Here is a 27,330-nt window from a genome sequence, read left to right as displayed (position 1 = left end):
ACCAAACACTTTTGGTATGGTACCCCTGGAACCATTCAACACTCACTGTATTTCCTCATTACCAGTGACACAGAGGGTAGTCTGCACCGAGTTTATTGTCCACAGGTTCCCACACAAACAAGAACAAAATAAAAAAGGCTGGGATATTTAAAAATAGTTGGTTTGTGCATTTATTCCTTTGAAAGCAAGCTTGGGGGTTGTGAGCCCACACGACGCTCCACAATGCTTTTTTTTCTGTGAGTGAGGATTAGAATATATGCCATTTACATAACATGGTTGAAATTAATATATATAAATGCTTAACTCGACTCATTACTAAAAGTGTATGTCATATAAAAACAAAAGTAATGGTCAAAGTTGTGTACAGTGAAATTTAAGGTGTGCTGATGGATTCATGTCTTCACCTCATACATTGAGTAACATAACAAGTAAACGTTCCACCTTAAAAGGTGCCGGCAGTCGGCCCAGTGAACAGCGTTGCCAGGTGTACGATAATTATCGTATTTGTACGATAATTTGGCCCTCTGTATGATGTACGATCAATAATCCCAAAAAAAGCCAAATGTACGATAATTTGACCATTTCATGAATGTGTGGTTGTAATCAGTATTCCAGAGTTTTTTTTGTGAGCCCTGAAGGCACCTGTTCCCATGTGACATGTTTCCAGCCAATTGCACTTTGCTTAGCATGAGATACGGGTGACGTTTGTCTCTGAACAATGAGCACAATTGGCTGAATGGTCAGTATCTTTGGCTGTACTTGCCCCAGGAGGCGCTAGGACCCGTCAGGAAGTCGAGTGAGAATGAGATTCAAAACAGAAGAAGAAGAAGAGGAAAAATGGAAGCAAGGAAAATGGAAAAAAGTAAACACTAGAGTGACTATATTTAAGCAATATCACACTCGAGGTCATGATGTTGTACTGTATATCGTCACGGCTGTGATTGCCTATGACCGAATCACAGCCGTGACGATATAGCCTACAGTACAACATCATGACCTCGAGTGTGATATTGCTTTTATACAACAGTTCAACAACAGCTTAAACAGCAATGCTGAGTAAGGAAATGTTAGCAAAAGGTGATGAAATAAGTTATTTAAATATGTTATGAAGCTCCGCGAAAAAAAACAGTTCCCCCAGTCTGTTGCCAGGCAACGCAGCACACACGCCAGGAACTCACAACTTTGTATTTACATTGATCTGCAACTGTTTAACTTCGTCCAGTTCGGCTGATGAAACGTTGGCAAACCTGGATGTTGGCACGGCCAGATTCAAACACACCTGCACTTAAGAGTCCCGGCTTTCCTTTTCCTCGTCCTCTCCTGACGACCACTCATAATTTAACTCAAATGTAATTTGGGGGAAAATATCCATCTTCTTGGTGTAATGCTATAGTGTCAGTTTGTCAATGTAGCGAGTGTGACAGCTGGTTAATTAATGGTTGTATTTATATTTATAACACCTGTGAGCGGAGTGATTTTACTGTTACATGTCCCAGTGATGTTATACTCTATATCAGCACTCATGGAATGCCTCTCGTCCAATCAAACTCAGTCGAAACTAACTGTTGTATAATTGCCTATAGCGCATCAGTAGGATTGTTATTTTGGTTATGACGGATGTACGATAATTTCCTTCAAAATACGATAATTTTGAGTCTCTGGTACGATAATCCTACATTTCCCACCTGGCAAAGCTGCCAGTGAATTAAGTTACTTTTTTTCCCTGACTCCAGATGCTGCAAGAGGCAGCAAATCATCTTTTCATTTTACAGTTAAAGTCGACTAATAAAACTCTCCACAGTATGAACAGTGGTTACATAAGCCTCAAAACCAGCCACAGCTCAGCCCTGAGTGAGAGTGACCATCTAGAGCTTAGATCGGGCCCAAAAAATTCAGCCCGACCCAGCCCGAGCCCGTGCACGTTATGTCCAGGACCGGCCCGGCCCATCCAATTAACTGTAATTATGGGCCCGAGCCCGATTTAAACCTGACATTTTTCAATAAGTTGGCTGTTATAATTAACGCTAAGGACACACCGAGCCGTTAGTGCCGCGGAAGTCCTGCGAGTGTACGCGCAGGCGCTTGACTGTCCACACAGGCAGCGCATTTCTCCTGCGCTCTCTGCGCCGGTTAAACATCGACTCCACTCGTCTGTTCCTGTAAGTACTCGTTTTTTCACTTCAACAGGTCAAAACATGGCTAAGTCCATATTTTCATCGTTTTTTTATAACGTAATAAGTTAGTGACAATTTGTCATTGCATGTCCATGTATTGAGTGTGTTGGGTAAACAGTGAATGAATAGGGCCTAGCTGTCAAGCTGCTGTCCCTCCCACTTATCTCTTTAAAGTGAAGAGCTGAGCACATCAGATGCATGTGAAACATGAAATGTACATACATGAAACAAACAGAAAAGTCATATTATGACCTCATCTGCAGTGGTTTAATGGCACAGACGAGAGCATTAGCTTTAACAGCTGTTTATCTCCATCAACCAATGAACTCCTATTCACACAACAGGAGTGGATGGAAACATACACTCAGTCGGGTTCATTTTCGGAAAATTCACTTAAGATTTGAGCTAAATTTTGATGGAGCCTTGACCTACGTGCTCTCACTTTCCACATGGAATAAAAAACTTGAATATATCACAGGGACAGACAGTGCATAATGTTATGTTTGCTGATGAAAAGGGAAACAAAAACATTCTTGTATGTTCATAGGCTATGGAGCTGTTATGTATTAGCTTTCAGCTGTCATTAGGTTGTTGCCATGGAAATGCTCACCCAGTTGCTTTAAGTTTAAAACGCTGTGTACTCAACAGCTGTAGTTACATCACATTAACTGTGAGGAGAACTTCAACTTTCAGTTCGACTTTAAACTTTAACCAGATTCTAACTTCAACCAAGTTTCTCTTAAACAGCCCTGTGAAGAAGTAAAGACCAAACAAAAAATGTCCTCACTTTCCCAAAACCACTCCAGGTATAAAAGTGGTCCTCACTGAGATAGAGGTACAAGAACTCTCTCTCTCTCTCTCTCTCTCTCTCTCTCTCTCTCTCTCTCTCTCTCTCTCTCTCTCTCTCTCTCTCTCTCTCACACACCACACACACACACACACACACACCACACCACACCACACACTTGGGGCTCTTTGGGACAAAACCACAAAATGTCTTTTTCTTGTTTAAAAGCTGAAGAAGCTGAAAAAGTGTAATCTCAGAGGAGCGTTGTCAGGAAGGTCTGAGGGAGCAGTGAAGCAGATTACAGGGCGACTGTGTCTCTCATGTTACAGAATATTCCTCTAATTATCTTTGACAAACGTGTGTTAGAGGAAATATAATTGCTGCCAGGATGTGTGACGTTCTCGTGCTGCACAGAGGGCATATAGGGAGGTGATTTTCTTTTCTCTACTCAAACAGAATATTCAAGACCTTGCTGGACTCACAAATTTATTTACAATTTGATCAACAAACATTTGTGAAACATGATGCTTCTCGCTAATGGGCCCCAGGAGATGACAGGGCCCACACAGTGTGTTAGACTAATCACCCACAGGTTTGGGTAAGCTTACTGAGAGACTGTGCTTTTCATTAGATGTTGAAAACGATCAATACATCCTTTCCTGAACCTTGAGCAACAGCTTTGAGTGGTCTAAACCATATCCCCCCCTAGCAATATTTTTTAACAATCTCCTTTTTAATCCATATAGGATTAAGTGGTAAGATCTATGCAGAGTTGCCATGTAAGTTTTGTGTATTTTCTGAGTAAAAAGGAGATCATTTAATCGAGAATAAAAAAAAGTGGAGGGGAGACCTGACTAACGGTCTGGCAACCCTCAGACAGCACAATGCATGGTCTGCTAGCTTTATTAGCTGCAAGAAACTTTTGAGCTCAACAGACAGAGAGACAGAATCTCAGGTGAGGTAATAAAAGTGAAGTGAAAAGTACAATATTGCCCCTGTGAAATGTGGTGGAATGAAAAAAAGTTGCTTAAAACAGTACCTCAAAATTTTGCTGAAGTACAGCACTTGAGTAAATGAACTTAGTTTCTCAACAGTTCGTATGATATCCTACAAATAGTGGCTGTATAATTATACAAGGCAAAACAAATGGAGGATATATATACTGTAAAACCCTTTTATTAGCCCATGTGGCTACACATTTTGACAAGAAAAGGCCTGTCTCAATTAGATGGCTGGTCTGGTTGCCAAGCAGTTTTTTTTTTTTTTTTTGAATAGAAGTTCTCAGATGTATAAAACCAGATTGTTGGCGCCCCTCAAATCATGTGTCCGTACCTCAGTTCCCCTGTAAGTTACATATATTTCCCTTTAGTGTGTAAGGGTCCTCAGATTAAAAGAATCAAATAGGTTTTTAATGAAAATGAATCAATTTTTAAACAAGTTATATTCATATTGGTTTAAATAATCAAATTAAATGTATTTCCTGATCTTTGTTGAGCAATGGATTTGTGTGAAGGAATTAAAGGCCTGTCCCAAATATAGGCCTGTTGATTTAAGTGATTTAAACAAATAATAGCCCAGGCTGTTAATTGAAGTTTTACCATACACTGATTTCACAGCAAAAATTTATTTGGGTTGGGTTTGGTGTTAGGAATATAATATATAATGTTTGAAAACCAGGGTTAGGTCAAGAGAAGGTTAGACAACATCACATGTAAAATCCAATATAAAACCCCAATGATTAAACAGCTAATAATAAAATATTTAGAAGATGGCGATTAGGCCAGGTGGTGGTGTGGTAAGTGTAATTGAAAAGTTCAATATGGAAGGTCAAAGTGGGGAGCACCCTTAGTCCCAGAGACCCAGGTCATCAGACAGATGTGGTCAATATAAATAAAATATGAAAATTTAAAAAAATTCATACAGACAGGATATTAATAAAAGTGAAAAGGTAAAACTAAGTCAAATAAATGAAGGTGAGCTTAGAGAATAATGTGGAGAGAGAGAGCTCAGCAGGCTGCTGACCTTTGAACACATTTACCTCAAACGGCTGAAAATCTCATTCTGATTCAGTTCATTCATAATAAATACACATTCTGGATGGACGCCAGAGGTCAGTCTCAAACTCACACACACACACACACACACACACACACACACACAGTCTTTTCCTATATGAATATATTTTCTGTGAGATGATTTATTAAGCATATCTACAGGACGTTTTCACCCGTCTATTTGGTGACACCCTCGTCTCAAGCTGTTGTTCTCTCCATGTTTTCCTGTCAGTGTTCCCTACTTGTTTACCTCCTCATTTAATATGCTGTTTGTGTTTGCTTTAATCCCGAGCTCCTGCCTGTGTTGTCACTGTTTTAATACGTCAGCTCAGTCATTGGCTCTGAAAGCTGCTTCCTCTTTCATCTCATCAGGTTCATAGAAAGAAGAAACGTCTTCTATCCTCTCTGTCGTTAACTTTCTTCTTGCTGTCTAAACTCTCTTGTTTCCTGCTTCCTCTCCTGTTTCCTCTCCTTGTTTCCTCCCCCCTCCTTTGTTTCCTTTCCTTGTTTTCTTTTCTGATTCCTCTCTCGTCTCCTTGTTTCCACTCCTGATTCTTCACTTCATCTCCATGTTTCCTGCCTTCTTGTTTCCAGGTTGACTGTGTGTGACGAGGACAAGTTGACTCATAATGAGTTGATCGGAGAGTCCCGGGTGCCTCTGAAACGCATGAAACCTGACCAGACGAAACATTTCCACACCTGCCTGGAGCACCCGCCTCCGGTAACACACACACACACACACACACACACACACACACGCTTGTCTGTCTGTGCTTGTGAGGACGCTTATTAAAGGGGACCTATTATGCTTTTCCTAATTTTCTATCAAATACTACATAATACAGTGTTGGATGTTCAAATTAAATGTGGCTTAAGTTTAAAATAATGAGGTAAACTTACATAAAAGTAATCCCTGTGAGCAAAAACCTTAAGACTTCAGACAGGTCAGAAGCCAGAAGCTTTTTTGGGGGGTTTTTCATGGTAGAAAGTGCTGCTATACTCCCTTAAAGTCAATCCCTGCTGCAATGACAATGCAGAGGCACTGATAGCATAGATGAAGGAGACCTGGGAGCACCAATCAGAGCAGACTGGGCTTTTTTGGGAGGGGGCGTTAATGAGACAGGCACTACAATACAGTGCTTTAGACAGAGGGTGAATACAGAGATATTTAAACAGACAGTATTAGGATAATAAAATGTATTTTGAACATTACAGCATGTAAACATGTTCTATAGAATCATTAAATACAAGTATGAACCTGAAAATGAGCATAATAGTTCCCTTTTAAGATAATGCACATCCTAAACCTAATTCTAACCTGAGTGCTCTCCTGTTACACTTTCTCAGACAATGGTGATAGGACATATGTGCAGGAACTGGTGTAAAACAACAGAATTGTTTGCAAAAGATTAAAGTGACACTCTAAATGCTTCTTACGCTTCTAAGCATGGAGAAATGAATCCAGCAGCTTTATTGGTCCACTAAACAGGAAGGATGGGTGTAGGTGAAAGATAAAAAATGGCTTTATATGCTAATGTATTTCAGTTCAGAGTCTTCCAAACATACAGACACAGTCACGTCTTTGTCTGCATCCCAGAGTGTAAACAACTTTGGTAAAAAGCAACACACAGTGTCTGTTTTCAGCAGTAGTTTGATACTTTGAACAGAGGCTCTGCACACACATACCGAAGCATACTCACTCTATCTGCTCTCTTTCAGCTCCCCTCTCCGACCGCCATGGGCGAAGCCCTTCGAGGAATATCCTGCTATTTAAGAGAGGTAAGCATCTATCTGTCAATAAATGCAGGTCGCAGAGTTCACAGTCACATTCACATTCAGCACTGACCAGTGTGATGCGGAGGAACCAGACAAAAGGTCATGAGGTTATAAACATCAACAGGTTTCTGTCTTGTGAGAGTGACATGTGATCACATGGCCCTCTGCTCCCTGGTGGGAATATAGCTTCTTTAAAGATTTGCTGGTCTGAAAGCAACTGGATTGGCTTTTGAATTTGTTTGAAATGATGCATTTCCTTCACACTGCAGACTGAAAAGGCCTCAGTCATACAGGCTGAATTTAGAGTGTATTTGTGAGGTAAAGAGGAGAATAAATCAGCGCTGCAGAGGAAACTGCTGAAGACCTGGAAATCAATGCTGCAGTGTGATGCTTATTTGTGTAGTTTAATTATTGTTCAATGAATCTAATTAGTTTCTCATCTCAATTTACATTCATATAGCTCTTACAATGTGTTAAACTGTTCAAGCAATTCATTTTTTCCACAACAAATTAAATTTATTTTGAGTTTTTGTAACAGGACAGGCTCATTTTCTAACTAGTAACATTAATTAGGGCAGCTTCCTTTCAGCTGCACAAATGAGCAAGTGTACCATTGATAATGCTGCCATGCTGTCATTATTAGTGTTATTAATTACACCTCATTATTAATACACTAGTTACACTGCATTAATTAATTCTGTTAGTTACTTTATTTATATTTATATAGTCATTAATGGGACAGTTAAGTCCAAAATCACAGCTACATATTTTCCTCTGTAGTGCTGTTTATCAGTCTAGATTGTTTTGGTGTGAGCTGCTGAGTGTTGGAGATATTAGCTGTCAAGATGTCTGCCTTTTCCCCAGTATAATGGAACTAGATGGCACTCAGCTTGTGGTGCTCAAAGTGACAAAAAAAATACATTTGAAAAACTCAACAGCAATGTCTCTTTCCAGAAATCATGACCCAGTTACTCAAGATAATCCACAGACCTTGTTGTGAGCAGTTTTATATTGAAACTATTTTCTCTCTACCAAACTGAATCCGACAACTGTATCACTGGACAGAAGGAAGCGTGCATCTACTCATGGATGAGAGACTCCGGCTTGTGACGGCACAAGATGTAAATAGTGGTGCCCTCTTTGGCTGACTTAAACAATCACATCAGTGAATTCATTCTCGTAATCGATGCACGCAAGTTACAAAGCTTATAGATTAAAATGCTTACCTTCAGCAACTGGAAATATTCCCTTTACTTTGATTTTGTCAGGAGGAAAGATGACAGAAACACGTTTACTGCAGGTAGTGATGCTGTATCAGTCTGGACTCAGTGTCACCCAACACTTTCCAGAAATTTATATCCAATCAGGGCCAATCCGGGCTATGTAAGCAGCCAATCAGGGACTGCGTTGTAGTTGAAGATGAAAAAAGTAGTCTGCCGCTTGCAGTACAGTAATGGTGGCTCCCAAAGCAACTAGCACTTGCTCTTACATTAGTCAACACAGCAATTAGTGAAGTCATAATTTTTAGGTATTATTAGTTAATGTTATTAGGTACATTTTATTAATAATCCTTATAGTTACATCTTGTTATTAACATATTAATAATTGTAATAGTTACACTTCATTATTAATGTTATTAGTTACATCTTATTAACAACATTAGTAGTCACACCTTGTAATTAATTATTACCTCATTATTGATGTTTGTTAGTCACATCTGTGTGTGATAAGTGAAGGTCTGCCTGATTTCAAACAGGTTAAAATGTGAAATGGAATTGTTTCACTCCTACTGAGGACTGTTGTTGAGGAAAATAAATCTTGTCTGCTTGAGCCATCATTAATGAATGAAGACAGTCTGCTTCATTGGTGTGTTGAGCAGGAACTAAAAGTGACTTCACTCTGAAATGGAGTCAGAAAGGATTATCTTTGATGCTAATAAATGGTTAACCAAGAGGCTGAAGGAAACGATACTCTAATTGGCCTCTGTTTGTTTTTCTTTGCATATTTAGTTTTTGATAAGTCAGAATATTTGTTCCACTGTTCACTTGCTTTTCTCTGAATTATCTGAATTTAAGTCAGGGTGCCTATTACATTAATCAGAATCAAGAAAGTCAGTGAAAATACAAACTGCATGTTGAAGAGAAATCTCTTCAGTTTTAAGTGATATTTGACTCTAAATGTCTCAGGATTCTGTCAAGTTTAAACCCATAAGAGTGAGTTAAGTGGCACTCGTGGTTATTTTGCAGCATCGTGGATTACAGTCAGAGGAGGCTTCACATGAGGAGCCAGTTTAAGCTTTCACTCCAGTGGTCTTTGGAAATGTCATTATTTAGAAGTAGGAGCATTTTGCAGAGCTTTTTTCCCCTTTGCATTTAACAAGCTAAAATGAGCTATTCACACACAGTTTTGATTCTTTAATAAACAATACAAGCTATGGAAAAAATCTTTTTGCTTAGGAACTATCTTTGAAACCACAGGCGACTTATGCAAAACTTTACACACTAACCACAAACACAACAAACCAGCTAAACATTATACATCTCATGCAGAAGCAAACATTTTTTGCAAAACTCTTCAAACTCTTTGAAAAAAATGTGTTTTTGTGTAAATACAGGACACATAAACCAGCATTTGAATACGCACATGAAGCGCTTACTACACACTGCTAGTATAAATAAAAAACACTTGTGGCTTTTGGTTTTACTGTGGATAGAGCATAGCAGTCTGCAACACAGTTTTGTCATACATGCAGTGAACACACATACAGTGGCAAGCAAAAGTTTGGGCACCCCTGGTCAAAATTCATTTTACTGTGAATAGTTAAGTAAGTAGAAGATGAACTGAACTCCAAAAGGCATGAAGTTAAAGATAAAACATTATTTTCAACATTTTAAGCAAGTTTAGTATACAATGTTAGAGTGAAAAAAGGAAAGGAGAACCCTGCAAAAGTTTGGGTATCCCAAGACATTAGTGCCCTTAGACAACTAACAGGTCTCAGACCATTAGCTTGTTAGGACTGTGTTGTTGAGGCTTATCATTGGGAAAGGCCAGGTGATGCAAATTGCAAAGCTTTATAAATATTCTGACTCCTGAAACCTTGCCCCAACAATCAGCAGCCATGGGCTCCTCTAAACACCTGCCTAGCACTCTGAAAACAGACTAGCAAAAAGATAGCAGTGTTTTCAGCTAGCTGTTTCCTCAGTTTGTAATGTAATTAAGAAATAGCAGTTAACAAGAATGGTGATGTCAAGTTGAGGTCTAGAAGACCAAGAAAACTTTCAGAGAGAACTGCTCATTAGAGCAGGATTATTAGAAAGGCAGATCAAAACCTCCGTTTAACTGCAAAAGACCTGCAGGGAGATTTAGCAGACTCTGGAGTGGTTGTGCACTGTTCTGTTGTGCAGTGACATCTGTACAAAAATGACCTTCATTGAGTCATTTGAAGAAAAACTTTCCTGTGTCCTCACCACAAAATTGAGCATCAGAAATTTGCAAAGGAACATTTAAACAAGCCTAATGCTTTTTGGAAACCAGTCCTGTGCACTGATTAAGTTCATTTTGGATGCAATGAGCTAAGGTATATTTGCAGAAAAAAGCGTGCAGAATTTTCTAAAAAAAAAGACCACCTGTCCAACTGTTAAACACAGGGTTAGATCGATCATGCCTTGGGCTTGTGTTGTAGCCAGTGGCACGGGGAACATCTCACAGGTAGAGCGAAGAATAGATTCAGTTAAAGTCCAGCAAATTCTGGAAGCAAACATCACACCATCTTGCTTCAGGTCCTTTTCCTTTTTTGTTATTTTGAAACTGTAAATGTGTCATATTTAACTTCATGCCTTTGGAAAATCAGGTCATCTTCTGTTTAACTACGCAGTAAATGAAATTATGACCAGCGGTCACAGAAGAAAAATAACAACAAAAAAATGTTAGAATTTTAAAAGAAATAGAAACTAGGCTAAAGCTCACCTTCTTTGTCAGTCTGACATAAGAATTCATCCACATCACATATGATATTGTCTTGAGCACATATGTCAATGTGGAAAGGCAGTTGGCAAAATAGCGTAGCATGTAGGTACCAATGTTTACAGTTTTGCTAGAAGTGTGTTCTATCAGACAAACAGAATGTAAAGCAGATGACATACATACATTTTGGCACACTCTGTAAATGCACTGGCTGCAAGTATTAATGTTTTCAGCGAGAATCACTTATTATTTACAGTTTTTTGCTTACCCTTTGCTTACGATCATCATCATCACCTTCTTAGCACAGCAGAAGTCTTCTCTTGTTAATGTTTTAACACTTTTGCATTGGTTTCACACATTTTTTACACTCTGTTTTACAAAACAGATAACACAGATCTCATAGAAAGACCCAGAACTCTATTGGATTAACGCTGTTATAAACAAAAGGAAAACAACTGACAGTGGATTGGAGTTGTGTGCATGATTAAGAATCTCTAATACACCTATGTGGAAGTAGTAGTTTGGAAGTAGTTTTTTTTTACGTTTGGTGAGTGTTGGAGCATTTTGCAAACAGAATTTGTCATTTCGCTGAGCAACTTTCAGTTAAGGCCTGTGTGTTTTGAAAATGTGACTTTTGAATGGACAAATGTGTTCAAGCAACTGAGAAAAACTCTTAGTATTCAGAAAAAAAGTAAGCACTTGCAAGAGTAGACCTCTGCTGTGCTAAGAAGAAGTGATGATGATGATGAAGACTAAATGAATCCCAGTGTCATTATAGTAAGTGTGTCTCAGCAATCGAGAAAAACTATCACATTCTGCCCGCACTTTGATTAAACACATTTTATTTATTTAGTCCTTTATTTAATCATCTAATTGAGACCATTAGAGAGCTGTATACAAGAGCATCCACCGACACACAATGATTTAATTTATTTGTGTTCAAGTCATTCATTTCTTCCAAAAGTGTAAGGCTTGCTGAAGGAGTTTCCACTTCTCAGCGGCCTCCTGGCACTTCTACAGCTTCATCAGTGTAAAATATTTTAGTCTATATTTATAATAGCACCTCCTTTCAATTACCTAGTTTAGTGTATGGTTTTGTGTTTTTTTTTTCTTTGTAGAACAGCCCAGGAGTGACTGCACTTACTGCTCTACAAAATGTGGAAACAACACTGAAAAAGCAAATCTTTTTTCCTCAGTAAAAAAAAAAAAAAAAAAAAAAAAGAAACTTTTTTTTAAGTTGACATAAACAAGCAGCTGGTGAAGCAACTGGTTTTCAGGGCATTTGAAACTTTTATTGTATAACTTTGTACAGATAAGTTGCCAGATGCATTTTCAGTGTAATAATATGACTTTTCAGTGTGAGCAGATGAGTTTTCATAAAGAACGGATGAGTTTTCACTGATTTTTTTTATTGTGAACACATGCATTTTCAGAGTGAACAGATGAGTTTTCAGTGCAAAGATGTGTAGAATTTCTGCTGTCCTGATGCCAATGTGGAGTTTGTTTCAAAAATGTCCCTCATCATAGTGAGGGAGCAGCAGAGTGTAATGGATGGGCTGGGATGTTTAAGGCACAACAGGCAAATACAAATATTTTGAGTTGGATTCGAGTAGCCACCGTGAGCTCATACAGGGTGTGGCAACCCATTCTCACTCTCAGGTCATCACATGCTGATGCTCTGCCATGCACCTTCAGTGTCTGATAATGACCTTTAAGAAATCCTTCAGCATCTGTATGAGACGCACAGCGGCCTGTGGATGAAACACATAACACGTGGTTAACATTGTGAATTAGTCACGGTTAGGTTCAGGCAACAAAACTACTTGGTTAAGTCTAGAAAAAAGATCATGTTTTGGTTAAAAACTCGTATGGTTTTTATGGGGTTAGGGTTAGACGTAATGTAACTCAGTGTAAATATGTGATGTAAATATGTAACTTATGTCACGTGACATTAAAATAAGTCAGTGGATTTGGTCTCACATGCAACACAAACAGCAGCCTCCTGGGTAAAAGTCCTGTGTTTTTCTGACACATCCACCCCAACCTCCTCCCAATGCAGACTTTGTAGTATCAGTTGAGAGGACGGTGTGTCACATACAGACACGAAAGGAAGACTTGTGCTTTTGGATCAGATGTCCATGGGCCTGACAAAGTGTCAGTATTTGATGACCTGAGAGTGAGACCACCATGGATGCAGAGGAGCAGGGTAGTGTGGGAAGACATGGACAACCCCCAGTTAAAAACCGCAATAACTAAATACACCCCATATGCTGTATTATTTTGGTGGTTGACAGCTGTGGAATAAATGTCCTGCACTGTGGCCAAAGTGTTTTACTCATTTTTATTCATTTTTACAGGATCTGAACTAGATAATCTGTCTCTGCTGTCATTTCTTTCTGTGCTCCGATCCAGCAGACATTCATCACAATCTCATATGCCTCAAAGCTTAATGTGCAGTCTGACACAAATTGAAACCAAGATTTCATTAGACTCATCTCACACAGTGTGACAAAATCCCTGTTATTGAACAGGTTTAAACCACAGACTTGCTGATGTGTGGCAGCAGTGCAGAGCCTCCTCAGCAGCTGTATTACAACCAGGGAAGGTTATTAATTATATTTTTCCCAGGTAATGTGATTCTGATTCTCCCCATGACGGTGAAATAATTTAGTGAGGGACCGTGGTAATCCAGGGACACATGTCACCAAGCAGTCAAGACCTAATGTGGTCTCTAATTCAGAATAAGAATAAGAATAAATGCAAATATTATATATTTCTCAAATTGCCATTAAGCCCCATAAATACTATCGATTAATGTAACTACTACCATGTGTGTTAATCAGAGACTGAAATATCTTCTTCCTCTGTGCCAAAGAGCTCCATTGGTGTCCAAAAACTATTAAAAAGATGAGCCACACTGTTGCACGGGGTGACATGTTTCTTCATTATCATGAATGTACACACTATCATTTATTTTGACTCAATCCCACATACAACGTCCTGCTGCTACAAATACTCATTTGTGCACCAAATGTTAACCCACCACTGAAAATAGTCCACAGCAAATGCAAATTAAAATAATCATGATAGTAATAATCATTCGGACTGGATGATTATTATTATCATGATTAATTTAATTTTTTGTATTGGTTTAAGTCTGCACATGGGATTTGTTGACAATAATAATACATTATAAGAAACAAGAAACAAGGTTGGGTGTCTTTAGGATTAAGCAAGTTTAGTTACTATCGTAAGGTTTAGGGGAAAAAAACATGGTGACAGTGTACCTTAGAATGACTCAAAGTTCACATGGTTCTGAACACCAGTCTCCTGGGGAAAGTCCTGAAGGAAAGTCACATGTTTTACACAAATTCCAGGATCATAATTACGTAGGATATGTACCAATTTTGGCGCGTTACTTTTCACAGGAAAACGTATGAACAGTGCAAGAAAACAGCCTGTTAGGTTGCAGTGGGGTTGATGGGTAGGCTACGTGAGCTAAGTGGACAGGAGGGTGGGTAGGTCTGAATGAAATCACAGAGGTAATGGAGCACAGAGCCATGAACAGCTTTGTAGGTTAATGTGAGGATTTTGAACCTAATGCGGGAGTGAAGAGTAAGCCTGTAAAAGTTGAAGTAATAGGCTATTTGAGTTATATGTTAATTTGTGGAGGTGAGTGAGAATACGGGCAGCACAGTTTTTGACATATTAATATTTACTAGTGATAAAGGATGGGAGACCAAAAACAAACAAAAAAAAGCATTATAGTAATTAAAGCAGCTGTGCGGAACTTTTCGTTTTCGTTGATTATAGTGCCCCCTTTGGTTGAAGCGGTATGACACCCACAGCCTGGTGTCATAACTCGACTGCAACCGGCAATTACCCCATGCATTTGTTTTGGAGAGCGAGAGGAAAATCATAAATGTTCTGGTGTAGCTCTGAATTTCTTATAAACTGAGGACAACTGCCTGCTGTATATTTGTGTTCATGGTCACAGTCACAGATAATTTTGTGGCGTTTGTTGTAACGTTACTAGACAAAAGCGGTTCACATCAGCTAACGTTACATTTAGCTTGCTTATAACTTCCATGTCGTCATATATTGAAGTGAAACAACGTCTAACAAGTTGCGGTATATTCTCTAAATAACAACAAAAATTACATACCTGTCTATTAGGAAAAGGGCCAACTCAGGATCAGTTTTAAAACCTTTCAAATCTCTCAGCTCTCTCCACTTGGTGAATGCCCGACCAAGGTTTACACGCTTTTGGGCTCGAGCCCTATCACTGTCCCCTTTAGCCTTCTTCTGTTCTTTTTCTTTTGGATAATGCTCCTTCTTTATCCGCCATGACATCGAAAGTACAACCAAGTCCTTATAGATACATCTGGTAAAACTGTTTTGTTCAGCAATGCCCGTTGCATACCGCTTACTCGAAGAACACTCTCTGTAAACATGGCTCTTCTTCTTCTCTCAATTTATTAGCGGATCGCAAACAACTTCCAGGTGCATACCACCACCTACTAGCCATCTAGCCTGTTTCTTAAATCCTAACACAGCTCCTTCTTCTTCTGTGGTTTAATGGCTGCGGGCCGCTGCGGGCGTGCAGACTTACTTCCGCCTCCGGGTGCCGTATTCTGGTTTGCTGACTTCCGCTGTGTCTGACCCGACCGAGGCTACGCTAAATAGCCATATAGAGAAAGGCTTTTTTGTCGCTGTTGGGTTTACATAAATAGGGGGGGGGTGATATGAACTAGGGACAGTTTTTTATATCTTTAAATCTGAAATAAACAAAGGTGTGAAGCACTTTTCCATGTGTCTATGTGACAAGAAAGGTTTCATTTTTGTAATATTATGAAGGTGAAGGAATGAGGTTCTAGTAATGTTATTGATGTAAAACAAGAGAGGACAGGCTATCAAAGGTGACAGGTTTTTGACAAGGGTGGATGGAGATACTAGAGTGTTGTTAATGTTTAGACTAAGGTTACATGCTTTATTTATGGTTGAGATTGCCAATCAGTATAGTCAATGTTTTTGAACAAGTGAGTTTAAATGAATCAGAGTTTTGTTTTAATGTCTTTTAAACAGGCAGAGAGGATGAGAGTTTAGTCAGTCATATCAGGCTTGGTTGATAAATAAATTAGAGTGTCGTCAGCATAACAGTAGAATCCTAGCCCATACTTTCTAATAATGTATCTTAGAGGCAGCATGTGATTGCAGAATGAAAATGAGCCCAAGATGAAGCTCTGGAAGACTCCTTGTTTTACAGAGATTGAGTGATAGACTGGCCATTGGCCAATATGATGACAGATTGAGATCGGTCTATAAGGCATGATGTAAACCATTTCAGAGCTATTCCTGGTATGACCAGTGATTTCTCCATGTGGTCAAGTAAGAAGTAATAACTAGCTATGTCAAAGGCTGCACTTAAGTCCAAGTGCTGTTCATGAAATCTGTGACCAGTCCTGAAGCCTGACTGAAACAGCTAATGACTGGAGTGGTAGATTTTGAGCCGCTCTGAAAATTGGGCATTCTTGAGATTTTGGGCAGGAAAGGCAGATTAGAGATAGGTTTGTAGTTGGAGAGCTCATCAAAATCACTACCATCCTTTTGGGGCATGGGAGTAATGACAGCAGATTTTAGTTCAGAAGGTACAATGCCATTTGACAGGAAGGAGATAGAGAGAGAAAGGGGAAAGAGAGTCAGAGAGTGTGTGAATAGAGATGAAATGACAGATGATGAACCGCCCAGAGGAGTTTAAACTGACAGAAGAACAAGATGATCCGCTGGGACCTGAGAATTACACTTTTTTTTGTCCTGAATAGTTTGAAGAAAAGTAACCGATTTGAACAGAAACTTTTCTTCCAGTTCAGTCCATGAATATGAAGTCAGGTCACGTAACTGAGGGTCATTCAAACTTTTACAGCTTTTTTTAAAGGCTTGTGGAGATCTTAAATTTTAAGGATACTACCCGTCAAGCTGAAGTGCAGAGAGGTAAGATTAAAATGATGCACATGATATTGAGAAACCAAAGAAATGTATTTGTCTGTCTGTCTGTCTGTCTAGATAGATAGATAGATAGATAGATGCAAAAACATACAAGTTAAAAGTCGCTTGGTGACACAAGAGGACATTATGATAGCTCATTAGAGCCACTGTGAGGAAACAGAACATGTTGATTTTGAGGAAAAAACATCCTAACTTTATCAGCAAAAGATCAAAGAAAAAAGACAGGTAAGACTTTATTGTCATCCATCTGCACACAGAACAACAAATCGTGTTTCTCCTGGTGCCTGGTGCAAATAAAAGAATGAATGATGCAACCTACAGTGGGAGCAAAGCAACATTCACACTACACATACTGTACGGTGCAAACAACATGATAGAAAAACATGTACAAATATGAAGTGCAATGAAAAATATGTGGTGCAATAGTAGAAAAATAAAAATGCAACTGTCACAGTCCCTGTCTCTCATTCCCCTCCTGTCACTCTGCTGCAGTGATTTTCCACTCTCCCTCCCTCTGCTCCACTCTACCTGCCAGCCACGCCCACCTTATCAGCCCAACTCTGCTCACCTGCCTACACAGCTGCAGCTCATCATAATCAGCCCTGCATATAAGCCTCTCCAGCACTCTCACTCATTGCCAGATTGTTCTTCAGCGTCATGCGAGACTTTCCAGCATTCATCTCCTGTCTGATCTCCCGGTGCCAACTCTGCCTGTTCCCGACCTGCTCTCCTTGTCTGCCTCCCAGTAAACTCACCTGCCTTCTGTCCCTGACCTCGTGCTCTGCCTCAGCGTTTCTGGTATCTGACTGCTCGGCTGGTAACGACTCCTCCGCCTGGCCTCGTCTATCCTCCTGCCTGCTCCCCATCGGTGCCTCTGCCTTCGCGGACTGCTCATCTGGCTACGACCCCTCCCGCCTGCCTCCGACCACTCCTCTGCTCTCTCCCCGTCGACACCTCCGCACGTGCAGCCGGCTCTTCGGGCCACGGAGCTTCCTCCTCGTCATCGGCTGAAGTAAGCTACTTCTCTTCCCCTCACATCAAAAGAGAACTGAACTGTTTGGAGCCGGGGGTTAAGGAGCTTCCCCTCGGTTCCACGGCTGACTCCGGCCGCGTCTCTTCCCCTCGACTGAGCCCCAGAGACTGAGGGCTTTCAGCCCGAAGAATAAACACAGAATAAAGTTCGTTCTATCTGTTCCGTACCTTGTTTGCTGTGGTGAAAATAAAGGTCATTACCAACTGTTCCTGAGCGCCTTTGTACTGCATTTAGGTCCATACCACACCCGTTTCACACACCTTACTGTGTGTGTGGTTTACCTTGGGGGGGCAGCAGTGTGTTGAGGAGGCTGACAGCTGACTCTGGAGGATCTTGCATAGATCTTCCAGACTCCTTTTCCTGACGACAGTGGAGTGAAGAGTCTGTGTGAGGCCTGACCTTGGAGGTCCTGCTTGTGCAGCCATTAGTATAAATGTCATGGATGGAGGGGGGAGAGGTCCCAGTGATAAAGTCTGCTGTCCTCATTGTCCGCTGTAGTGACTTTCAGTCTAAATTGTTGCATCTCCCATACTAGAAAAGTATATACATTTACATGCACACTAAACTACTGTTATTCCAAATGATATATTTTGAATTTGATTTGGGTCATGTAAACAGCATATTCCATGTGGATATTCCAAATTAGGCCTTATTCTGTGTTTAGCATTTTCTGATTTAGACATGTGGGATATGGTGTTAATTGGGTTTTACGACACATTTTCACTCCAACCTCGTCACATCACCGCTTGGCCGTGGACTTTCCACACCGACATGATGTGCAAGGCAACCTTCTGGGACGCCATGTCAGCTTCAGCCTGTAACATGTTTTCACAGGAAATGTACAGTTTGCATGCAGTCTTTTTCAAATTAAACGTGCTACGTCAGTGCAACACCATGACGTGAAAGGATGGCTTATTTTGTCATTGTCTAATGCTGTGTTCCCACCAAATGCGATGAATGCGATTTAAACGCTCGTAACGTGCTGCCCGTAACGCCCGAGTTTGGACGCCTGACCATTTTGTTAATTCGCGTTATTGCGTCATTTGCACGAGTAGCGGGGAAGCCGGCTGTGCTAACTGGAGCTAAGCTAGTGCTAACGTTCATAGTACAACCATTCTGCAAACTAATTAAAGACACATATTTACAGAACTTACCAAGTAGACCAGTCTCCTCGGCGTCTTCCACCCAAGCCTGCTCCTTTTTGTTGCGGTCTCTGTAGAGTAGACATGTAGTATCATATAGCTCCAGGTAGCCACTGACGACCATGGCTGAGATAACCACCATCGCTGCGCTTTGTACCTGCTCTGGAAGTCCCAAATGCGTCGGAGGGCCAAACGCCGTCGTTTTTGGGTTCACCCTATCCTGCAGAAGTGCATCCAGCTCGGCGAGTTTCACCACCTCCTCCAGGAACTCCGTCTGGATGATAGCCGCTTTCAGCGGCTCTTCAGGCTGACTGGGGCCCAGTTTGAGGACCTGTTGGCGCCAGGATCTCCCGGCAGGACACCAACTACAGGCTGCTCCATTTCAGCTACGGAGCGCCTGTCCATCTGTCTCCAGTGAGTAGCAGTTTATTGCTACTGGACGTTGTTGACACACGCCAGTGACGTCGGGAGAATCTCAATGCTGATTGGCTTTCGCGGCACAGCGTCATGCGAATTCGCCTCAAAAGTTCAATATTTTCAACTCGAGCGATGAGGCATTGGATGCGAATTTCGCGTCTATTGCGCCGCGCTAGACGCCTCTATCGCATTCATCGCGTCGCACTAGACACGTCCATCGCGCCGCCCGGCGCGATTTCGCGTCTAATCGCGTCTTTGCATTGACTTTGTATGTAATCTTGACGCGCGAATTTGCAAATTCGCGTTTGGTGGGAACACAGCATAAGTCACTGCTTAGGCACTGGTATTCATCAACTTCAGAATTAGACTGTGGTGGGTTTTAGGAGCATTCTTTGGGAATGTATGTAACACATTCGGAAAATGCATCTCAACTGGGGTTTTTACTGTAGTTTGTGACACAGAGCCTCTTGTCTGTTTACGGTCGGCTCTGTGCATTGTCATGGATATGTTGTACACAAACCAACTTGCCAACAGTTTGCAAGGCTGATGTATAGATGCATGCCCAACAGAAAATCCTACGTTTCTGGTCAGAAGGAGGAACACTTGGATATCAACAGGTTTTTGGATATGCGCAGATATTGCAAGGTGAACCTTTTAAAGAAGGTGTTTGAAGGAATGAAAGAGAGTGGCTGTGTTAGCATGGCCTAACAGCGTATGAGTATTCATGGCTGCATGGAAACAGAAGTATTAATGAAATATTGATTTTCATAATTATATTAGGAATATTGTCTTTTTAGGAAAAAGGACAAAAACCTGACTATTATGTGCATGTACAAGTAGCCACTGATGCAGCTGGTCAGGATGGTCTTGATTGCTCCTCTGTTGATGGTGGACAGGATGGGTGGTGGGAAGTTGGCTCTCTTCAGACGGCAGAGGCAGTGGAGATACCACCTTCTTGGTCAGGGAGATGCAGGTTTGTGACCAGCTGAGGTCACCGGCAATGTGCACAGCACCCCAATAAACATGGTGCTCCTGACTTGTTCCACACATGATTAACTGATTAGAAGAGAGAGGTGGGCAACGTTGGTCTTTCTGAAGTCAGCTGTCATATCTTTGATCTTATCAAAGTTAAAATACAGGTTGTTATCTTGACAGCCACTCCACCTCTCCTATGTACGCTATCTTATCATTGTTGCTGATTTCACATACCAGTGTTGTGTCATCTGCAAACTTGATAATATGATTGAAGTTATATCTGGTTGCCAGTGCTGAGTGTAGTGGCTGCAGTGGTGATGTTCCTGATGTGCACTCCTTGGCCCCAGAATCCAGTTACAAAGGGAAATATTAAAGCTATAATCTTACAAGAAGTAAGAAGGCATAATCTGCACCACAGGTTTCCAGTAATGTTTTTATATATCCTGTTGTGCCTAATAGTACATTACTTAGGGAAAGGGATGGCAATGTAAATCTGCTGTGCCAAGAAGAATCAGGCAGCCTCTTCTCATCTTCAGTGTCAACAAAATACTGGAGTTTTGTTGCAGTGTCCAGTGGTGGAAAGTATTAAATACGTATAAGTATTAAACTCAGCTACTGTACTTTATTACAATTTCGTGGTCAAGTACTTCACTTGAGTATTTCCATTTACCTTCACTGTATCTGTGGAGGGAAATATTGTACTTCGTACTTCATAACATTTAGGCACTTTAGAAAAAAAAGACATATACGTTTAAAAAATACAACAAATGGTTTAAGATTAATGTGGTGGTTCCTGATTTTAGAGCTTGTGACCCATTAAAAAACAGCAGTGTCTCATTGTGGCCCTTTGTCACATTTCATGGACATATGAAGTATGAAAACATTCAACGAAAAGTGACATAACATACTTAATGGTGCATCAGTATTTTTACTTTTATTACTTAAGGCATGCTGTTCTCTGTGAAAGAAAACAAACTAAATTTGAAACTAAAAATACAGATTTTTTTGGTGGTTTATCACTCAAAAATGGTCCAAAATGTTATTTTGACACCATCCCTGTATACATTTGTGAGTAAACTGTGAAAAATACCTGGGAGACTTCAAGGTGCCAGACCACATTACAGCTCAGTCCAGCACCCTTACAAACCTGCCTGGGGGATTTTAAATCCTTGAAGTGTCCCACAGCTGGCTTTACTTTTTTCCAATTTCTAGAGCTGTGAAGATAGTTAAGGAGGGATTAGGTGGAAACTCACTGACCTTAGGGTTCAAATAACAGAAAAGAAGTCATATTATTTTGAAAAGTAAACAGAGATGCCTCGGCTTGCCCAATTATCAGTTTGTTGAACACATAAGTGCAGCCTCAGTAAATTCTAGAGTGACCAAATACCACCAGCAGTGGATGTTGAAAAGGTCTCAGAGAGGCAGGTAAATTGAGTTATAAAATATTCATCAGGGTTGATGCTTCAGGCCTGATTGGTGTGTTTCATGTTAAACTACACTCTACATTTGATGGCTGAAGGCTGAGTGTGTGGATCAAAAAGGTTTCATCATACTAAATCTGAATATAAAATGTTTCCGTACAGTGGTTTTATCTGTCCTTTACCACTTTTAACTTTCAAAGGCAGTAATTGTCCTCAAATCTTTAATAGCACTTCAAAGGAACACATCACCCACTAAATGAGTATCTGTAAATCAATTAGTCATGTCACTGTATTACCTTGATTTGACTGCCTCTACAGAAAACCGCGCATGTATTAATTTATCATTGACTGGGGACCATGTTTAACAACAGCAAAACAATATCTAAACATTTGTTCACATACTCCTACACAACTCATGCTGTATAAACCAAGTCTATTTCTTGTAGTTGAATGCTCAGTACTTCAGAAACACTTGTGACTTGTTGGTCTTGACATAGGTTTAGACTCTGAACTTGTTGGTCTTGATTTAAGTCTTGACTTGGGACTTGTTGGTTTTGACATAGATTTAGACTTGGGACTTGTTGGTTTTGATTTAGGTTTTGATTTGGAACTTGTCAGCCTTGACATAGGTTTTGACTTTGGATTAGTTGGTCTTGATTTAGGTCTTGAGTTGATAAGTTGGCTTTGAGTTAGGTCTTGGCTTGTGACTTGTTGGTCTTCTCAAAGGTTTTGGCTGGGGACTTGTTGGTCTTGTTTAGGTCTTGACTTGGGTTTAAACTCTGGATTGTTGGTCTTGATTTAGGACTTGTTTGTCTTCACTTTGGCCTTGACTTGGGATATGTTGGCCATGATTTTTGTCATACCACTTGTATCTTTATGATTTCATGTGACAATTGAATTGAATTAAATTGAATTGAACTGAATTGAATTTGGGCTTGCTGTTTCCCTCTGCTTCCAGTGTTTATGCTAAGCTAGGCTAACCCTGTTCTGACTACAGCTCTCTTTAACACACTGACATTAAATTGACATTCATTTGAACATCTCACTCTCAGAAAGAAAAAAAGGAGACTAAGACTATTTCTCAAAATGTTAAATTGCTTTTTTAAAAGGTAGAAAAGTGATCCACATTTACTGGAACTGGATCAAGCCGGACTCTATACAAAGAGAGGCACATACAGAATGTAAGTCCCTTCTATTTTCATCAGTTCAGACTTCCTCCTCTCCATGTGGGGAGAAAACGGCAGTAGAATGGTGCAAAACCTATTATCTGAATTAGTCCTTATTATATGCCCTCTAACTGGGATCATTTCCAGTAAATTAAACCGTCATGAGATGAAACTACTTCTCATTTTTTCTGGATGAGTCCTGGACCTCTTAAAGACCTCTGGGAATGTCTGAACTGCAGGTTGGAAAATCTCAACTCTCAGTGACTCATTTGCTCTGATATACTCGGCCAGTGAAGTGACATAATTTCACTTGTTCCCAGTACAATTTCAGGCCTTTCGGGTTTTTTTAGACATTGTAGAAGTGTTACCTCAGTCAGACCGGCTTTTGGTTGATTACAACTTGGGCCACAGTTTTAGTCTGACTGACTTCTTTTCAGCGAGGTCATCATGTTCCCAGATCTCAGATATTAACTTGGTGAGTACAATGTTGTTATTACTTGACAACATTACAGTAATAATACCCCTAAATTGTAATAACACAGAATTAATTAATAAGTCTGGAAAACATTTTGTTGTTTTCACATATTCACTAATCAATAAGAAGCATCTTTGAAGTGTTTAGATAATGATGTTGCTTCTCCAGACTCCTAAAACATGTGAACAACTTCTTGAAATAAGCATCATCAACACTGAATGAAGCCTGACTTGAAATAGAGATGTAGACTTTGAGAAAGTTTTTAGAGTTGTTTGTCCACTTTAACACAGATGGCTCATTACTTCACATTGATTACTGACTACCAGCTGCGACAATGTCGTGACAGCTGGTATTATTTTCACCTTGTGAGTCTGTGTGCGTGTGTGTGTCATCATGACAAAATGTGAGTTTGAATATTTTGCCAGGTGTTTATCTGCTTGTCAGTCTATGGACAGATTCTGTTACCACATTAGCATTGCAACCATGTCTTGGACTTGGTTTGGGTCTGATTGTTCTTCACCTGGGACTTGGTTTTGGTCTGGTCATGACTTGGGACTTGGTTTGAGTCTGATTGATCATGACTTGGGACTTGGTTTGAGTCTGATTGGCAATGACTTGGGACTTGGTTTGAGTCTGACATGTCATGACTTGGGACTTGGTTTAGGTCTGATTGGTCATGACTTAGGACTCGGTTTGGGTCTTATTGTTCTTCACCTGGGACTTGGTTTTGGTCTGGTCATGACTTGGGACTTGGTTTGCGTCTGATTGGCAATGACTTGGGACTTGGTTTGAGTCTGACATGTCATGACTTGGGACTTGGTTTGGGTCTGATTGGTCATGACTTAGGACTCGGTTTGGGTCTTATTGGTCTTCACCTGGGACTTGATTTGGGTCTGGTCATGACTTGGGACTTGGTTTGAGTCTGATTGGTCATGACTTGGGACTTGGTTTGAGTCTGATATGTCATGACTTGTGACTTGGTTTGAGTCAGATCAGCCGTGATTTGGGACTTGGTTTGAGTCTGATTGGTCATGGCTTGGGACTTGGTTTGAGTCTGATTGGTCATGTCTTGGGACTTGGTTTGGGTCTGATCAGTCATGACTTGAGACTTGGTTTGAGTCTGAATGGTCATGGCTTGGGACTTGGTTTGGGTCTGATTGGTCATGACTTGGGACTTGGTTTGAGTCTGATTGGCAATGACTTGGGACTTGGTTTGGGTCTGATAGGTCTTGAATTGGGACATGGTTTGAGTCATACTGGTCATGACTTGGGACTTGGTTTGGGTCTTGTTATCTTGACTTGGTTTACATGATTACATGGTTTGATTTTGATGGCTGCCTTTGATTTGTGTTTGCAGATGAAACCTGTAACTTTGCAGTTTGCCATTTATTTCTGAAATGGAATCAAGGACTGTGTTTACACAACAACAGTGACCCACCAGGGGCCTGTATCACGAAGCAGGATTAATGTCTCAGCGAGGTAACTTCAGGGTTAACCCTGGGTTTTCGGTCTCACGAAGCCGGTTCAGTTCTTATCGGGGTAGATCACTATGGTAACTTACTCTGAACGGCTATCCTGCTCCGGAGCAGGGTAAGTTCAGGGTTACATCTAATCCTATAAAAAGCACCACCCACTGGCCAATCAGCTGTTCGGAAAAAAATGACTCCGCTGACAGAAATGCAGCCCAGTCATGACGAAGTTTAATTAATTTGATTGATTTTGATTTGAAAGTTTATTTTGAACATTAAAAAAGAAAAGAAAGCAACAACAGCAGACAATGAAAATATTGTTCACAAAGGAGTGGAAAGAAGTCGAAATTTCATCCTACCCATTCATAAGAAAGAAACTGATCATTTGCGGACACGTAATAGCACCATTAATTAGTGCCAACATTTTTTGTTGTTGGAGGAAATGATCCCTGTTAAAGATAATGGGCCTAATTGACAGCTTTGCTGCTGGAAATGTGGAAAGTAGCCTATCATGTCTACACTTCATGGTGTTTGAGGGATTTTCCTTTTTGTTTTATAAAGCGGGAGACTAGGTATATTTTTGCATAGCTGTTAATTTCTAACACAGCTCAATATCAGAATGATTTTATTCAGACTATCAATTTGGTGTTGATATGATTTAATTGTGGCGTCAGCTTTAAGCTTTATTGTAGCATATATAACGTTATGACAAAGAAGACCAATTTATCAGACGCAATGATGTTAGACGATAATTGTAATACTTGCAATTCATCTGCGCAGCATTGATTTCATGGGATTCAAGGGATCAGTGTCAGATGTACAGGTACAGGTACTGTAGCTACTTGAACCAGTGATGAGTAATTTAAACTACACATCATTTTATTTGCTACCTTGTTTTGTCTTGATTTTTCCCTCTCTCCTCCTCTATTTCTTCTTTCCTCACCCGTTTTTTTTTTTCTTCTCTATCTTGTGATTTCATTGATGTTTTGACAGGGGAATTTCTTTGATAAGCTTTTAGTGGCTTCCAACCTCTCCGGCACTTTTCTTTTTTTAATCTTGTAAATGTTATACTGTCTGTTTTTAACATTATGTGCAAATAAACTAATCTAAACTAAAACTAAACATTATTCATCCCGTTATGCGTTGCCACGCATGTTTCCTCCTCCTGCAGCTGCCACGGTGTTGGCCTTTTCTGTAATGTTGCTTTTCTCCTCCTCATATTTTAGTAGAATTAATCTCTGATCCTCATGAGAAATACTTTTTCTTCCCTCACATACGGCGCTCTGTGAGGACGCTCAGTGACGCTGCGCTTCTCTTATGATTGTGATTGGCCCGCTGCGTGCGCATTCACGGCTCTTGATAAAGCAACCCTGGGTTGAGTTACCAAGTTGATATCCAGCGTCGTGATACTGATTATCCTGATTGCCACTGTTAGGGTTAGTCAACCCAGGATAGGTCTGGGTAACCCAGGAAAGGTTGATCTCGCTTCGTGATACAGGCCCCAGGCGCCACAGGGTGTCCATCACCTACAATGTCCATGTCTCTGGTGTCACACCTGTCTGTCTTTTGTTGGCGATGTCCCATTAGCTGATTCTGTCACTTGTTTGAAGAAAACAGGACTTCTGGGTCCAATTACACATTTTAAGATTTTGTTTAGATTCCTGTGTCCAGGTGTGTGTGACGCAAGCAGAGCTTCCTGTCTGTTTGTTTTATAACAGTGTGTGAGCTCATTAGTTGTCTGCCGTCACCTCAGCAGTCATACGAGTATTCTAACAAAGACAGGGGTGTTTTATTGTTGTTGAAATCCCTCTGCTCTTTTCAGCCAATTGACCTTGTTGTGGTGTCAAACAGGAGCTTTACTTAATAACTCACCTTTACCTTTCCTCTGTGTGTAGACTGATCTGAGAGCAGCTGCTTGTAAAACACAAACAGCAGCTCAGTCTATTAAACTGCCTCTCTGTAACGGAAGGATTAGAGGACAGCTCCATCTTTGGTCAATTTTCACTATTGATCTGCTGAGGGAAATGAAGACATTTGATTGATTAGAAATGAAATCAATGCTTTTCCTACAACCTGAATAATAACATATATATTTGCTAACAGGTATGAATAAATGTTTTCTCTTCATGTTCTTGTCCAACCTTGTCTCTTCCTTGGCCCCAAAACAGCTATCTATATATTCAGCTTTTGCTCTGTTGTAATGAACGCTGGTGAAAGTGTCAGAAGTCAGAAAGACTGCATCTCAGTGGTGTACTTTTCACTGCACTACATTTGCCTAACAGCTTTAGTTACTTTTCAGATCATTGTTTTTTCATCCCCTTTCTGTCCAGTGAAAACCATGTATCTCCAGATGTATTGACAGTGAATGTTTGTGATAAACTGAAGGATGAAGTGTTCCTTCAAATGCTGAAAAAATTCTCCCACTTCTTATGCTAAACAAACTATTTAAAAACCCTCTTGGATCAGCTGGAA

The 27,330-nt window shown here is 40.3% G+C and overlaps 1 protein-coding gene across 1 annotated transcript in view; it reads left to right on the top strand.

Moving 5' to 3' along the window:
* The window catches only part of doc2a (double C2-like domains, alpha), a 116,787-nt gene that overhangs the window by 69,476 nt on the left and 19,981 nt on the right, over nt 1–27,330 (top strand). The window contains exons 6-7 of the mRNA XM_033644373.2: nt 5,610–5,736; nt 6,735–6,794. Coding sequence (XP_033500264.1) covers nt 5,610–5,736; nt 6,735–6,794 — 187 coding nt within the window. The remainder of the gene's footprint in view (nt 1–5,609; nt 5,737–6,734; nt 6,795–27,330) is intronic.

This window comes from Epinephelus lanceolatus, chromosome 18 (genome assembly GCF_041903045.1).
Source record: "Epinephelus lanceolatus isolate andai-2023 chromosome 18, ASM4190304v1, whole genome shotgun sequence".
NCBI classification, from domain to species: Eukaryota; Metazoa; Chordata; class Actinopteri; order Perciformes; family Serranidae; genus Epinephelus; species Epinephelus lanceolatus.
Note: the sequence above shows the minus strand (reverse complement) of the source record. Positions and strands in the feature narration are given on the sequence as shown.